This window comes from Myotis lucifugus, unplaced genomic scaffold, assembly GCF_000147115.1.
Source record: "Myotis lucifugus unplaced genomic scaffold, Myoluc2.0 scaffold_80, whole genome shotgun sequence".
Lineage (NCBI taxonomy): Eukaryota > Metazoa > Chordata > Mammalia > Chiroptera > Vespertilionidae > Myotis > Myotis lucifugus.
The window spans coordinates 4,178,164-4,193,401 of record NW_005871128.1 but is presented as its reverse complement, the minus strand read 5'-3'; the positions used below and the strand labels follow the sequence as shown (position 1 = coordinate 4,193,401).

General features: G+C 39.9%; 1 protein-coding gene across 2 annotated transcripts in view; it reads left to right on the top strand.

Moving 5' to 3' along the window:
* The window catches only part of KHDRBS2 (KH RNA binding domain containing, signal transduction associated 2), a 513,200-nt gene that overhangs the window by 224,265 nt on the left and 273,697 nt on the right, over positions 1 to 15,238 (top strand). For both annotated transcript variants that reach the window (XR_002829782.1, XM_006090724.1), the window contains exon 4: positions 3,191 to 3,337. Coding sequence is in view for 1 of the 2 variants with exons in the window: in XM_006090724.1 (XP_006090786.1) it covers positions 3,191 to 3,337 (147 nt within the window). In the remaining variant the exon portion in view is untranslated. The remainder of the gene's footprint in view (positions 1 to 3,190; positions 3,338 to 15,238) is intronic.

Below are 15,238 nucleotides of genomic sequence, written 5' to 3'. Positions count from 1 at the left end.
AGCTGACTTGAGTCCCTGCCCCCCAAAATAGAATCAGGGTGTGGAGGGTCCTAAACAATCCTGCCACCAGTATTCAAGGAAATAGAGAAGATCCTTCATAAAGCCCATTTGTTTTAGGAATACAACATGAATATTCATGAGAAATTATGCAAACTAATCTGAACTCACCCTTCAAAAAAAACTTTGGATGAAGGCCTTGTTTGGAACCGATGGTTGCAAACAGAGAGTTAGAAATAAACAATGTAATGTGAGCACATGCATTTTTAGGTAAGCCCTTCAAAAAGGAAATTAGTCAGAATGTTGAAAATAGTAGTTTCACCCCGCACTGATGGGCACACAGATACTAAATCAGACCCTTACGGGGGAGAGGAAAGGACATTCATGGCAGATGTGCCTTTTGTGTAAAAATCTGTAATCTGCTGTAGGTGCCCAGAGAGCACAGAACTATAGGGCCAGGATACCAGGAAATTGCTGAGAGACCACTGGCCGAGTTCTTCCAGAAACTAGAGCTACCCCCGGGGAAATATGAATGTATAAAGAATTTACTTGCACTTGTGTACCTGTACCAGCAACACACCTCTAGTGATTAAGTTTGACCTCTGGATATCAAATTACCTGGATGATAATGCAACTCGATGATGCATACTCTGTGTAACTCTTGGTAAATTTCTCTCTCTGTGCCACAGTCTCCTCATTAGCAAAAGGAGGGAAATAACATTATCTAACAGAAAGTGTAGTCACGCAGAGAGAATTAGATAATCCATGGAAAGTGCTTTGTAACTTTGACCTAAAAAGCAATACCAAAATTATGACTCCTATTTCATTACTATTATTATAGTAAAAGGAGACTTGAAAAAATACCCTGAAAGTGATAAAAGCGTATCTTGAATTGTGTGGTTGTTGATTTAAAAAAAAAAAACAAAAAACATTTGTACTTTTGAGGATTTTTTTTCAGGTTTTCTTCAATAAACATGCTATTTTGAATTAAGAGCAAAAATTTCTAATTGTCAAATTATTTACACGTCAGGAATATGTCTGTTGTAGAAGATAACATAGAAATAATATTTCTGATGGAAAAGTTTCCTTTAAAATTCTTACCAATTAAATGCAAGAATGCAGTTCCAGTTACACTCTATTTAGTGCCATGTTAGTCTCTGTAAAATAACTAATAAAAACTGATGTATTTTACTTATATTTTTACCTTAGGGCATAACATGGGGATTGGTTGGGGATATATAAAACTGGATTTGATATTTTCTAATGACTTGGTTTAGAATCTCTATATAGTAACCAGTAATTTTTTTAAAGTATATTTTTATTTATTTTAGAGAGAGGAAGGGAGAGGGAGAGAGAGATAGAAATATCAATAATGAGAGAGAATCATTGATAGCTGCCTCCTGCACTCCCCCTACTGGGGATTGAGCGGGAAACCCAGGCATGTGCCCTGACTGGGAATTGAATCATGATCTCTTGGTTCATAGGTTGATGTTCAACCACTGAACCACACTGGCTGGCCTTTAATGCCTTTTTTGTTGAGGTAAAGAAATCAGTGTTATGATTCTTATGCCACACCTCACAGTACATAGGCCTTATAAAACTTGGCTAGTGAGTAACCCTTAATAACCAGCTGGAAATCAGCTTAGGAAGTATTGAGAAAGGATCACAATCAGGCAAACCCTGGTTTAACTACCCCAGCAATTATGTGTAAATGAAGCCGACACCTGAGATAAGAAGCAGCTTGCCTCCCAGTGGAACCCAAAGAGGAAGGAAATGTTTCCTATACCCAAGGGTGCATACTCCTTTAGTCAAGCCCCGATTTTCTTCCCCAACTGAGAATTTGGAACCAAGAAAAACTCTTTTAAACAAAAAGTCCTAGTTACATATAGAGGGTTGCTAGCGGAGTGGAGTGTGGATTACCAGGGTGAAATATGTTGATATTCCCGAGGTCTGAGTAAATGAGAAATGAGCAGGAAAGCAGGCTGCCTCTTCTACCCATCTCCGTCATGGGCCTTCCATGTGTTGACATGATGGGCTTCTCTAATCAGATAAACACATTAACCTGGGCCGTACAGTTAACTCATCTAAAATCAATAGCAAATTTGCTTTTGTTTATCCGGCTTAGGTCTACTTGGGTCATTTTTTCAATTTAATTTCCATATAAAACTAAAAAATGCTTTTTTATCCTTTGAAATTTAATGAAACAACCGCTAGATAATTGGGGAGGGGTGTCAAGAAACATGTTAATTATTTAACCAAATTTTGCTTCTTTGAATTCCTAAAAGAAAAATGCAACTCTGATTGCAAAATGAGCTGGGTTTGAATCCTAACTTTGCTGAAACTACTAAGTCTTTTAAACTGAGTTTCCTAATCTGAAATCTGTGAGTCATGTACAAGATTATTGTGATATTAGAGATGACATGTGTAAAATACATAGCACACCCCAGCAAAGTATATGGATCAGATGCTGATTGGCTCTTCACCTGGATTGAAGAGCCAATCAGGCTTCACTAATCACTTGGGTACAGGACTGTGAAAAATCTGGTCCAATAGGAATGCATTGTTAGTTCAGCTGAGGATATGTAGCTCATGCATGATCAATGCCAACATAATACTTATCCATCATCTCTTTAATGTTCTCCTGTTGACCAAAATGAGGCAACACATTTTTACAGAGGATGTGGGTGTGAAGCTCAATGATAATCTGGGTCAGTGGAACTTGTTGGGGAGATAACCGTTGGTTTTGCATACTTTAATAGCAAACAAATAACCTGTCACCACTTAAAGGTTACTAAAAAGTTCTCGTTCTCTTAAAGAATACGGACAATCTTTGGTTTATTATTTGCAAAATCTTACTTATCAAATATAAAAACAATCCTTTTTTTTCTAAAATGAGGTGGTGCACACTGAAGGGTTAATGGCAGTTCTGCGAAGTCTTCTCAGGGATTTAACATTTTCATTTAGCTGATTAAAATCTGTTGTAGATGATAAGTATGCCAGCTTTTTTTTTTTTAATCATTCACTCAAAAATGATTTTAAAAATCTTTAAATGGCTTGTACCTGATTTTTATTTCTCAAAGGGTTTCTACTTATGGAAAATTTGCTTAGATTATATCCTTTTGTCAGTCTCAATGAATGTTAAATCAATGCAAAATGAGTGGATTTGTATTTCTAAAAATAACTTCTTTCACAGGAAGAAGAGCTAAGGAAGAGCGGGGAAGCCAAATATGCCCACTTGAGTGATGAACTTCACGTGTTAATTGAAGTGTTTGCTCCACCTGGGGAAGCTTATTCACGTATGAGTCATGCATTGGAAGAGATTAAAAAATTCCTGGTTCCCGTAAGTGTTTTTCATTTTTTACAAAGAAGTTTCTCAGCGGTTTCTATTTTTAAAAATGTGCCTTTGAGCTCCACTGACTTTTTAGAAGGAAATGCATATTGCAAACTAATTATTCATAGAGTTGATATGAACTATAGAATATCCAAAACACTTGGCACAGGACCTGGCATGTTGCTACCTCATGATGGTTCGACTTCAGTATTTGTCTTCAGTACATTACCAGCTATGCATCAGTACATAACCATAAAGAGTAAGACAGTGAACACATAAACACAAAAACGTAACTGAAGTTGTATACTTTTCTTTTGTGTCTTAATAAATTGGTAATTGACATGTATTATTGGAAATTTTTAATTATTAAAGCATTTGCATTTGTAGTGGGAACAAAAAGATTACATATTCCATACTTGTAACAAGACAATGATGTTATTTGAAAACATCAAATGCATTTTTATGTGATGGTATGCCAAGTGCTGGCTCATTATAAATGTAATGTAAAATAATCAGTGTTAATAGAAACAGACATTTGTTGACATGAAACAAAATTTGGAAAAATAAATGCATTGCACTAAGTGAGAGCAGTAGAGAATATTTGGTTAGTAAGGCAGTAAATTCATGGTTGCATATTGAATAGAATTCTGCATTGATTTTCAAAAAACTTGAGGAAGATTAAATGATGAAGCTTTTCTAAAGGTTGACAGTTTAGCATTCTAGGAAGAGGTCATTCAAACAGAAATCTTGGCATCAGGCTTAGAGCTGGGAATAAGACAAACAGAAGAGAATGCTGAGGAAGGTATTCTGGAGTACCTAGGCATAAGTCTTTGGGGGAGAGAGAGGAAGAGGGAGAGGGAGAGGGAGAGGGAGAGAGAGAGAATCTAAAATTAATCTGTGTAACAAAGAACACAGTAGGTTTCTAAACTGATCGATAAACTCGGAGGAAATGATGCATAAGATTCATTGATTGACAGTGATTTTAAGAATGGGAAAAGAAAAAATTACTATTTCAGAAGGTAAAATTCTCAAAATCTAACAACACTAGAGGCCCGGTGCACAAAAATTTGTGCACTCGGGGGGGGAAGGGGGGGTCCCTCAGCCCGGCCTGTGCCCTCTCGCAGTCTAGGACCCCTCGGGAGATAACGACCTGCTGGCTTAGGCCTGCTCCTGGGTGGCAGAGGGCAGGCCCAATCCCTAGGTGCAGCCCCTGGTCGGGCTCAGAGCAGGGCTGATTGAGGAGTTGGGGCGCCACCCCCTGTCATGCACAGAGCAGGGTGGATTGGGAGGTTGCGATGCCACCCTCAGTCACGCTCAGGATAGGGCTGATTGGGGGGTTGGGGCACCACCCCCTATCACACTCAAGGCAGGGTCAATGGGGAGGTTGCGGCGCCACCCCCTGTGATGCACAGAGCAGGGCCAATCAGGGGGTTGGGGCAGTGCCCCCCCCCACACAGAGCAGGGCCAATCAGGGGGTTGGGGCAGTGCCCCCCCCTGTCACTCACAGAGTAGGGCCGATAGGGGAGTTAGGGCACCGCCCCCTGTCACACACACAGCAGGGCGGATCAGGGGGTTGGGGCGCCGCCCTCTATCACCCACAGAGCAGGGCCGATCAGGGGGTTGGGGCGCCACCACTGTCACACTCAGGGCAGGGCCGATGGGGAGGTTATGGCTCTACCCCGTCACACACAGAGCAGGGCCCGTGGGGGGGGGTGGGGGTTGGGGCGCCACCCCCTGTCACACACAGAGCAGGGCTGATCAGGGGGTTGGGACGCCACACCCTGTCATACACAGAGCCGCAGAGCGATCAGGGGGTTTGGGCGCTGCACCCTGTCATGCTGATCTGGTGCCAGAAGGCCTCGCGGCTCCGCTGATCCCGGTGCTGGGAGGCATATTACCCTTTTACTATATAGGATAGAGGCCTGGGGGCCGGCTGGTTTGCCCTGAAGGGTGTCCCGGATCAGGGTGGGGGTCCCCACTGGGGTGCCTGGCCAGCCTGGATGAGGAGATGATGGCTGTTTGCAGCTGGTCACACACCCTTCAGGGTGGGGGTCCCCACTGGGGTGCCTGGCCAGTCTGGGTGAGGGGCTGAGGGCTGCTTTCAGTTTGGCAGTTGACTGAAGCTCCCAACCGCTCCTTTTTTTCTTTTTTTTTTTCTTCTGGGCCAGCTTTAGCTCTGGCTCTAGCTCTGAGGCTTCCGCTGCTGGTTTGTTTGCCGTTCTATAATCGAAACAATGTATAACTTCAGCTCTGAGATCCCAGCCGGCTATATTTGTTAGAATGTTTCAAACTGCCAGCTCAGAGGCCAGCAAGTCAGGCGGGGAACGTTGGAATTCGCAGTCACTGGAGCAAGGAAGCCTCACATTCGCTTCCAGCTGCCTGGCTGCCGGCCGCCATCTTGGCTGACAGTTAATTTGCATAAGGATATGCTGATTAGCCAATGGGAAGGGTAGCGGTCGTACGCCAATTACCATTTTTCTCTTTTATCAGTGTAGATAATTAATTAATTTATATGCCCAGTTTAAAAACATCTCCCAGGACAAGGTTCTGAATAATGCCATACCACTCATGATTATTCCCTGACATTACATGCACACTGAATTTCTGCACAAGTTAGTATCTGGTGCTCATCTGAACACCTCCCTAAGTAGATCCTATATTTCTTAAGAATGAGGATGCTATGTATGTTCTCTCTTCCTTTTTCCTCTGAACAAAATGCCTAGTACTATTGGGTAAACATTTTTACTATGTTTACCTCAGACCAAACTTCTTGTGATATTGAATGTGTAGAAAAATGCTAGGACTGCCTACATTACTAATTCATTTCATGACTGTGGACAAGGCATTTAAGTTCCAAGAGCTTCAGCTTATTCATCTTTAAAAAGAAGATAATTAAAATTGACTGACCTCTGTGACAGCTATTGTGACTATCACATGGGGTACTGCATATGAAAGACATAGACAATTATAAAGTACTATGTAAATGGATTTTTTTTTAATCTTTTATTTTTACAGTAGATAGTCTAAGAATGACTTTTTGGGGTGAAATATATAAGATGGAATACTATTTTATTGCTACATATATCTTGGACCTAGGCTGTAGGCTACATTCAGCATCATATCTGGCAAATCAGTGTTTGTTTGATTGTCTGACTGAAGCAATGGTGGCCCGGGTGCTATGGAGGAAGGAAAGAGCTCTCTGGGCCAGGTTTGGGGAATATACCCCATAATCAAGGTGCTCTCTATAGATACAGACCCAGGTGAAGGCTGAAGACCTTACATTGACCAGGTTGACTTGTTCCTGTCTGTCTCTGGGATTTGACCTCTGTCTGTCCAACTGCTCACTTCCTGGGCTCCAGACTTGCAGCCTTCCTTTCATGCCATCCTCCAGGCTCCGTCCTCATAAGGGCCTGTGAAGATTCTTCTCCAGTGTACTGGCACGGCTATCTCCTTGTCATTCAGGTCTTGGCTCTGCTGTTAGCTCTACAGGAAATCCTTCCCTGACCACACAATTCTATTATGTGTGTACAATTCTATTCCTGTTCACAGTATCACCGCTGTCTGATTTCACATTGCCATCCATTGTCTCATTATGCCCTAGCCCTCTTCACTATGTATTTCCTCAGAGCTCTTATCACCATATTTAACTTGTTTGTTAATTGTTGGTTTAATATACATGTAATGAGGGCAAGTTATCTAGTTTCACCACTTTATTCCCCCATTTTGAACCATGCCAGGAACATAAGAAGCACTTAATAAATATTTTTATGAGTGAATAAATGATTGAATGAAGAGCTTTTAAAAATAAATAACCATTCTGATATCTCTCCATGTTGTATGAGCAAATTTTACAATCACTGAAGGTCCTCTATATCATGAGTTAACAGAACTTGACAAGTATTTGTCATGCCTGGGTTAAGCCTCTAATGATCATCCTTGGAGGTTTGTATCATTTAAATAAAAGGCTTATACTAGTATGTTCAAAGGGACTTTCACAACTCCCCGTGTTTAGTTTCTTCTAAATGCCAGAAAGGAAACATACCATGTGACGTATTTTTTGTGCCTTCTATAATAACACTTAGTATGGCATGAATATGTAAATATATTATGTATATGAATATATTCAAATTATATATATATATATATATATATATATAGTATATCTGTGTGTATGTGTGTGTGTGTGTGTGTGTGTGTGTGTGTGTAAATTTTATATCTGTGTTTGTGGTGTATATGTATCTTTTTGTTAGTCTCATCACTTTTACATATAATAAGACTTTAAGTAAATTCAACAGAAAATAAAAGCATCAGACCTGGTTGTTATTTTCTTCCTGAATTAGATTGGACGTATTTCTTGCTAACAGCCATGATTCTTGAAATGGGGCTATTAGAGTATATTGTATCATTTTGAGTTTGAGATATTGGAAACCTATATAGAAAACCTACCAAGAATGTGACTATGGAGGAAAAGTAAAACCCTTTTCCTCTTTATGATAAAAGCAAAAAGAGGATATTCTTGCCATTTATTCTTCAAAGACTGTAATCCTAGCTCCAGAATGGGAAAATGACACTTATTGCTAGTAGAAATCATACAAAAAAGTAAGCAGATATAAGGAAATTAGAAAAGAGAAGCAGGATATTTTGAGTCTAGGAGGTGGGGAAAAAACCTAGACTCTCATGCACTGAAAAAATTTTTGCAAAGTTTTGAAAGATTATAAATGTAAGAATGTATCCCTGAAATTTATACTGTAATTTGATAAGAAATGACTATTTGGTCAGAATCTTTTATGCTGGTGAATATGTAGGGGAAACAGTTTATTAAATGAAAACCTACCAACCAGCAAAAGCAACATTGGTAAATGGCAAGACCAGCAAGGTGCGAAAGGGCAGATGCATTTTGGCTGGCTGTTGGCAGGAGTTCAGCATGTATAGTAACAACATCCTACAGGCAAGAGAATGATCAGTAATAATAACAAAATAAAGTTCAGTGCAGAGAGGAAAACAGGATCTGTGACCTGCATATTGTTCCTTTATTGTTGTGGTTATTGTAAAACAGTTGTTAAGAGTTTTCTCAGATTGTTATTATCAAAACCAATTAATTTCCTTTTCTTTCCCATAATTAAGCATATTTTAATAGTGTGGTAGGTAATAGCACTAAGCACAAACCACATATATTTATGTAATTATTGCTTGCTCTGAAAATGTGTACTACATTTCTACACACTATGATTATTTTCTGATTACATTTGGATAAATGTATAATCATCTAATATTGAGCATTTTTAAGCCTGATACCTTGTAATCTACACTAATAAAAGAGAAACATGCAAATTGGTGTCATTCCGCTAAACCCACCAGCCAATCTGATGAGTATGCAAATTAACCCAACAAACATGGCGGTTAATATGCATAAGCAGGTATGAAGGCTCCGGCCAGAGTGAAGAATGAAGACTGAAGACTGAAGACTAAAGAGGCTTGGCTTCTCCGCTGAGCCTGTAGCGGAGAAGCCAAGCCTCGCTGCAGCTGCAGCGGAGAAGCCAAGCGGCCACGGAGCTGGAGGCTTGGGTTGCCCCCGGCAATGGAGGAAGCCAAGCTTCCCGCCTGCCCTGGCCGCCGCTCAAGGGAGAGAACAACACACAGGCGTGGTCAGGAGCCTGAGAGATCAACACAGAGGGGCACCTGCTCCAAGCCTCCACGGTGGGGCTGGGGGCAGCCACCAGTCGTCACACACACATACACACAGGGCGCCTGCTCTGAGCCTCTGTGGTGCGGCTGGGGGCAGCTACCAGCGGACACACACACACACACACACACACACACACAGGGTGCCTGCTCTGAGCCTCTGATATGGCTGGGGGCAGCCAGCAGCGGACACACACACACAGGGCGCCTGCTCAGAGCCTCTGCTGCCAGACTGTGGCTTAGGCTGAGTGGGCCTGAGCTGTCAGTAGGACATCCACTTAGGGCTCCCAGACTGTGAGAGGGGGCAGGCTGGGCTGAGGGACCCCCACTCCCCAGTGCACAAATTTTGTGCACTGGCCTCTAGTTCTATATAATAAAAAGGCAAATATGCAAATCAACCAAAACAGCGGAATGACTGGTCGCTATGATGTGCACTGACCACCAGGGGGCAGGTGCTCAATGTAGGAGCTGCCCCCTGGTGGTCAGTGCACTCACACAGGGGGAGCGCCGCTCAGCCAAAAGCCAAGCTCACAGGCAAGTGAGTGCAGTTGTGGAGGTGGGAGCGTCCCTGGCAGCGCTAAGGATGTCCAACTGTTGGCTTAGGCCCGCTAAGCCTGCAGTTGGACATCCCCCCAAGGGCTCCTGGGTTGCAAGAGGGCGCAGGCCAGGCTGAGGGACTCCCCTTGCCCCGAGTTCACAAATTTCGTGCACTGGGCTTCTAGTAGTAATAAAAGCCTCTGAATTAGAAAAAAAATAAAATTTTGTTAGTTCTTAGAACAGAACTAATAATTATCATATAATTAATTACATGATAATATAATTTATTATTATTATTATTATTATTATTATTATTAAAACCCAAGGCCACTTTAGCATTGCTAATTGATTGACATAACCTGGAAGACAGATAAAAGAAATGCAAAGACAGATAAAACAAACCCTAATACAAGTATCTTCTGACTCCTCACCAGTACAGATAATCAAATATTCTCTTTACCAATCTAGGACCAGGCATCCGCTTTGTATCTTAAAAATAAATTCTCACTAATTATCACTGGTCTCATTTGATGCCAGTGTTGTGAATTCTCTGAGGCCACTCTTTTCATGAGTTCTTAGTGCTTTTTACATGCCAGCATTGTTCGCCTATCAGCACTTGGATTTCATCTTGATGAGGTACTTCTTCACCATTAATTGACATTATAATTAAAAAAGCAACAACCTGCTTTTGTAATTCCAAATGTTGTTAGCATGAAGGCTTAGCAGCATTCCTAAAAAGTTATCTATGTTGTTAAATATCTGCACTTCCTAAGAATGCAGGTTTAATCTCCAAGGCGAGAATCTCACCTCTTAACTTTATCAGCTTTTAGTGTAAGGAAATCTTAGAGGATTATATAGAAATTTTATATAATATTCAAACCATTTACTAATTACTAATCCTGCAGTTTTAGATAATAATCATATCAACACTGACCTGTTAATATTTGCCTAGATGGAATCAACTAAAAAAGACTCATAGTTATTGAAGAATTTGGTACAAAAAGAAATCAAGACAAAAAAAGTAGCTGAATAATCAGAATTGTTCAGTAAAGTAATTTTTAACTGAGTAAATAAATAAAGAAAATAAATGGTAGTAATTAATGCAAGGTGAAAACTTTATTTACATTCAATTCAACAAATATTTCTAAGCATCAAATTATATGTCAGTCATGGTTCTAGACATTTGTGTTACATCAGCCACTGTCCTTGGAGAATTTAAGAGCCAGATAAATATATTCAGAGATATTTGGGAGAGAATTGGGATGGGAGACCAAACTGGATAATATGGTCAATAGTGATGACAGACCAAGCAACACTGATCAAACCAAAAATGTTATTTTCTAGTCAGGAAAAATCCATTGCTGACAAAGACCACCACCAACCAGACAAGGGTCTACAGCAGGGGTGGGCAACCTTTTTGTGAGTGCGTGCCAAAACTAGCAAAATCTCTGACTCAAAATTCTTCTGCATGCCAACCCTAATTTTTTAAGAATGTGTTACTCCTACTTGATATCTCTTAAGGTGTACGTATGTGAAGAACCTTGAAGAAATAATAAAATTCATTCGAGTGACAAAAACACAGTATATGATGATGAAAAATACATTTATTTTTTAATGTATACATGTACACTGATAGTCTGACAGAAAACTTTATGACTCCGTTTGATATTATCAGTGGGACTTTTGCTGCTGCATCACTGATGACAGAGATTTTACATCAGGTTTATATTTCATGACTTTCAGAGATATGCACGAGCTACTACTTTCATCCGTCAGGCTACTCCTATTACAAGACTTAACAAAATTCATCACTTTTTTTAACAAAGATTCACAAGCGTATGTGGATGAAACCAAAACACTGGTCGGATCTAGGAAGGCAGGGAGAGTTAAGGCAGAGGCATAGAAATCGCTTTTCCCCTCTCTTCTCAATCCATGTCTATGGTCTTTAAGATAACTTGTTATGTAAAATTATTTATTTATCTAAGATGCACCTACACTGAATTTATCTGAAAAATAAAAAAGTCGATATTAAGGAAAAAATGTAAATGGGAGATTATAAGAGAGGGTTTCGTGTGCCAGCAAAAGTTACTGGCGTGCCATGTTTGGCACACGTGCTAGGGGTTGCCTACCCCTATTCTACAGTAATTCAATGATTCAGAGAGTGATAAAGAAAGAGAGTTGTGGGGGAAGAGAGTTTTGATTAGTTTCTTGGGGGCAATTGATGTCCCACAAAGAGTCTATTTTATATTGAATGTTTTTAATGCAACAGGAAAATCTTAGAATAGCATATTTTAAAACATTATTTTTGAAAAATTAAATATTCCTGAAATGTGTCTTCAACTTCAGCTCTAGCAATTAGTTCTTACTTTTAATCAGCTAATTTTGATTAAGATACAGTGTAAGCTTATTTTGAATTGCCCTGCCTGATTCACTGATCTCATTTCATGTCTCTGAAGTTTCTTTCAGCAAGCTACCATGGACAGTGTATTGATTCTTCCAGACAGTATTCAAACTAGAAGTCCGGGGAACTTGGATATATCTCTTCCTCCAAGAATTGTATCTTCTTTCTGATCTCTAACCTTTGTGGGTTTTTTTTGTTTGTTTTGTTTTGTTTTTATCTGTCTGTTCCACCCAGCCTCTCTACATAGTATATATAAGGATGCATATACACCACTTCCTTAAAATACAAGTGGAACAGGCTCACTGGGTGGTCTGTACTAAATACAGTACACATAGGAATTAGTTTATATTTTTCTGTAACCACTGTCATCCTTTCATTCCTATTACCAACAGCTTGAGCAAATCACAGAGTTTTCCACTTGTTCTCCTGTAAGAAGAGTCTTAATTTATGCAGTTCAGGTTTTAAGCCCACTTAGTTCCAGTTTATGATTTCGATTTCAAATTCCATTCAATTCAAAGCTCTACTCCTCTCCAAATTTACAGCGGGGGGAGTGGCAGGAGAGAAGGAGGCATGGACTCCTTGTTTATCTCCTTCCACTCTCTACCCTCTGGCTTCTGATGCTTCCGAAGCAGATGGGGTAGAGGTGATATGGAATTAAAGAAAGGTAGACTCTAAAACTGGTCATGTAATAATCTGGTTAGTTTGAGTCTTATTTCCAGTATCTCCTTCTGATGAGATATATGGAGGATGGACTAGCAGAATCATGGCCAATCCTCAAATAACTCGATTCCTTTCTTTCGGAAAGCTGAGGGAGCTTAGGGCTCTCACAATGCAGTCCTTTCTCTCAGTAGTCTCTTGATGCTATTCTACCACCTTCCTGCTCCCAGTGTTACAGCTGAGCCGTGTCCTGTCTACCAAACTTGTTCTTCCTCTCTGATTATTTTACCTGTCCTTCGAGTTCAGGAATTTTACCAGGATCTGCTCAGGTGTGGCTCTCTTCTCATGAGCCCAGCCTGAAAATCAGTGAGCTCTTTCAATCGGTGGCGTTAGATCTTTATTTCGAGGGAATTCTCTCCTTATGATTTGTATATTTTCTTTTCTCCATATTTTCCCTTTTTCTGTTTTTGTAATTCCTATTACTTATAGCAAGTCTCTTAGATCTTTTTTCCAGTTGTATTTTTCTAATATTTTCATCTTCTTATCATTTTGCTTATGTTTTCTAGAGATAGATACCTTCTGCAAGGTCGTCTAAGTCACAACCACAAATTCAGTATTTAGGGTGATGATGTTCTATTCCATTCTCTTAAATTACTTAGATCAAATTATGTAGATATTGTGCTTACTTTTTGTTTGTGTGTTTCTTCAGAAAGTACTAAAACTGTATCTTAGTTATCTCTTATGTTTTTCTATTCAGATTTATTTCTCTCTTTTCCAGCAGTTTTATTTCCCTGGGCAGATGCTCTTGCTTTCTTTTTTCTTTCTTCTCCTCCCCCTCCCCATTTTGTTTTTATCTCAATTTAGTTCTTTTTTTAAAAATATTTTTATTGATTTCAGAGGGGAAGGAGAGGGAGAGAGAGATAGAAACATCAATAATGAGAGAGAATAATTGATTGGCTGCCTCCTGCCTGCCCCACACTGGGGATTGAGACCACAATTTGGGCATGAGCCCTGACCAGGAATCAAACTGTGACCTCCTCCTGGTTCATAGGTCGACACTCAACCACTGAGCCACGCTGGCCAGGCTAGTTCTTTATTTTTATGTACCTTTAGTGACACCAGTCCTCTAAAGTTAGAAAGTAAAGCAGTCTTCCCCACATAGATCAAGAATGTAGAGCTAAGCAGAGCACCAAAAACTTGTTGAGAACCTGAAAAATGCCTTCCTGTTCTTCAGTCTCCTTTTATCTTTCCAGACTTAAGGGCTCACCCATTCTGGTCCTTCTTAGCCTCTTGCTGGCCTGAGAAAATAGGCATACTCAAGTGGGTCTACGGTAACTTTCCACTTGGATGAAGTATAGATCCTTGCAAGTCAAACTCTTTCCCAAATATCCACTCTACCATTACCACTACCATTGCTGGTTTTCAGGTACTCACTCAGCCCATAGGCAATAAAGGCCTGTACCAGTCAGTTTTCTTACCTGAGCCTCAGTGAACTCAAGGCCTAATTAAGTTTCTGATGATCCCAGCCTGTATTTTGCTTAAAATCTGCTGGTGTGTTAGAGTTGGTAAACAAGGGAAAGAAACTTAATTTAGCTCACTATCTTCCCATAATTACCAAGGTCTTCTACAGTTAGTTTGATGAGGTCTCTTTATATTTAGAACACGAAAGAAAACATCCAAAGTAGCTTTATAGGCACCAGAGGTTTTAAATTTGAACTCTATATGACGTGAAGCTTCTAAGAGGACTATATTGTTTTATAATAAATCAGGAATTACATATTAAAAATGAAATAATGAAATAGTCCACAAGAGAAAAAGCATAGTATGCCATGAACATCTACCTCTATGAGTACCTGATACACAGTTGTTCCCATGTGTTTTATACAGATGTTGTCAAGTTAATATGCACAAATACTAATGAAAGCCCCTCCATGATGGTAGAAATGCTATGATAAACCTATTTGGGGATTCAGACCATTCACATAAGTGATATATATATGACAATAACAATTTCCATTTGCCATTAATAGCCAATTCTGTGGGTAATGTTCATTTTACTATGCTTTTAATAGAAAAATTAAAATGCTAACAGCTTACTTCTACTCTCTTTGTATACCTTTTACCTGTAGATTGTTCTTTAGGGAAAGAACGGTGACATTTGTTTGGAATCTAACACCTGCTTGGCATTCCAGTGGGTGGCTTATAGACATTACCTTTTGTTATTCTCACAACAAGACTGGGAAGGATGTGTGGTGCTTATTATATCCAGGAGGAGGCTGAGGCTGAGGAAGATTGTGTAGCCGCGTAAGTAGCATAAGTTGCCCAGCATAGCAAAGCCTACCTGACTTGAAAGCCCATAGTTTTTTTGTTTTTTTTTTTTTGTTTTTTCACAATAGCATATTGCTTTCCACATTAGATAATAAAAGAAGAATTGAATGTCTAAGATTTGATCCAGCTAGACATTTATTTTTAATTACAATACCATTGATAAGTGACACAAACTAGATTTGAATAAAACAGAAAATACCACCTTTGCATATTTCCATTTGGTATTCCAGAGTGCATAGAGATAGCGAGTGTTTAATCCACAGTGCTCAGACCAGGGCCAGGGAGGGACGCGGGAGGTTGGCCAG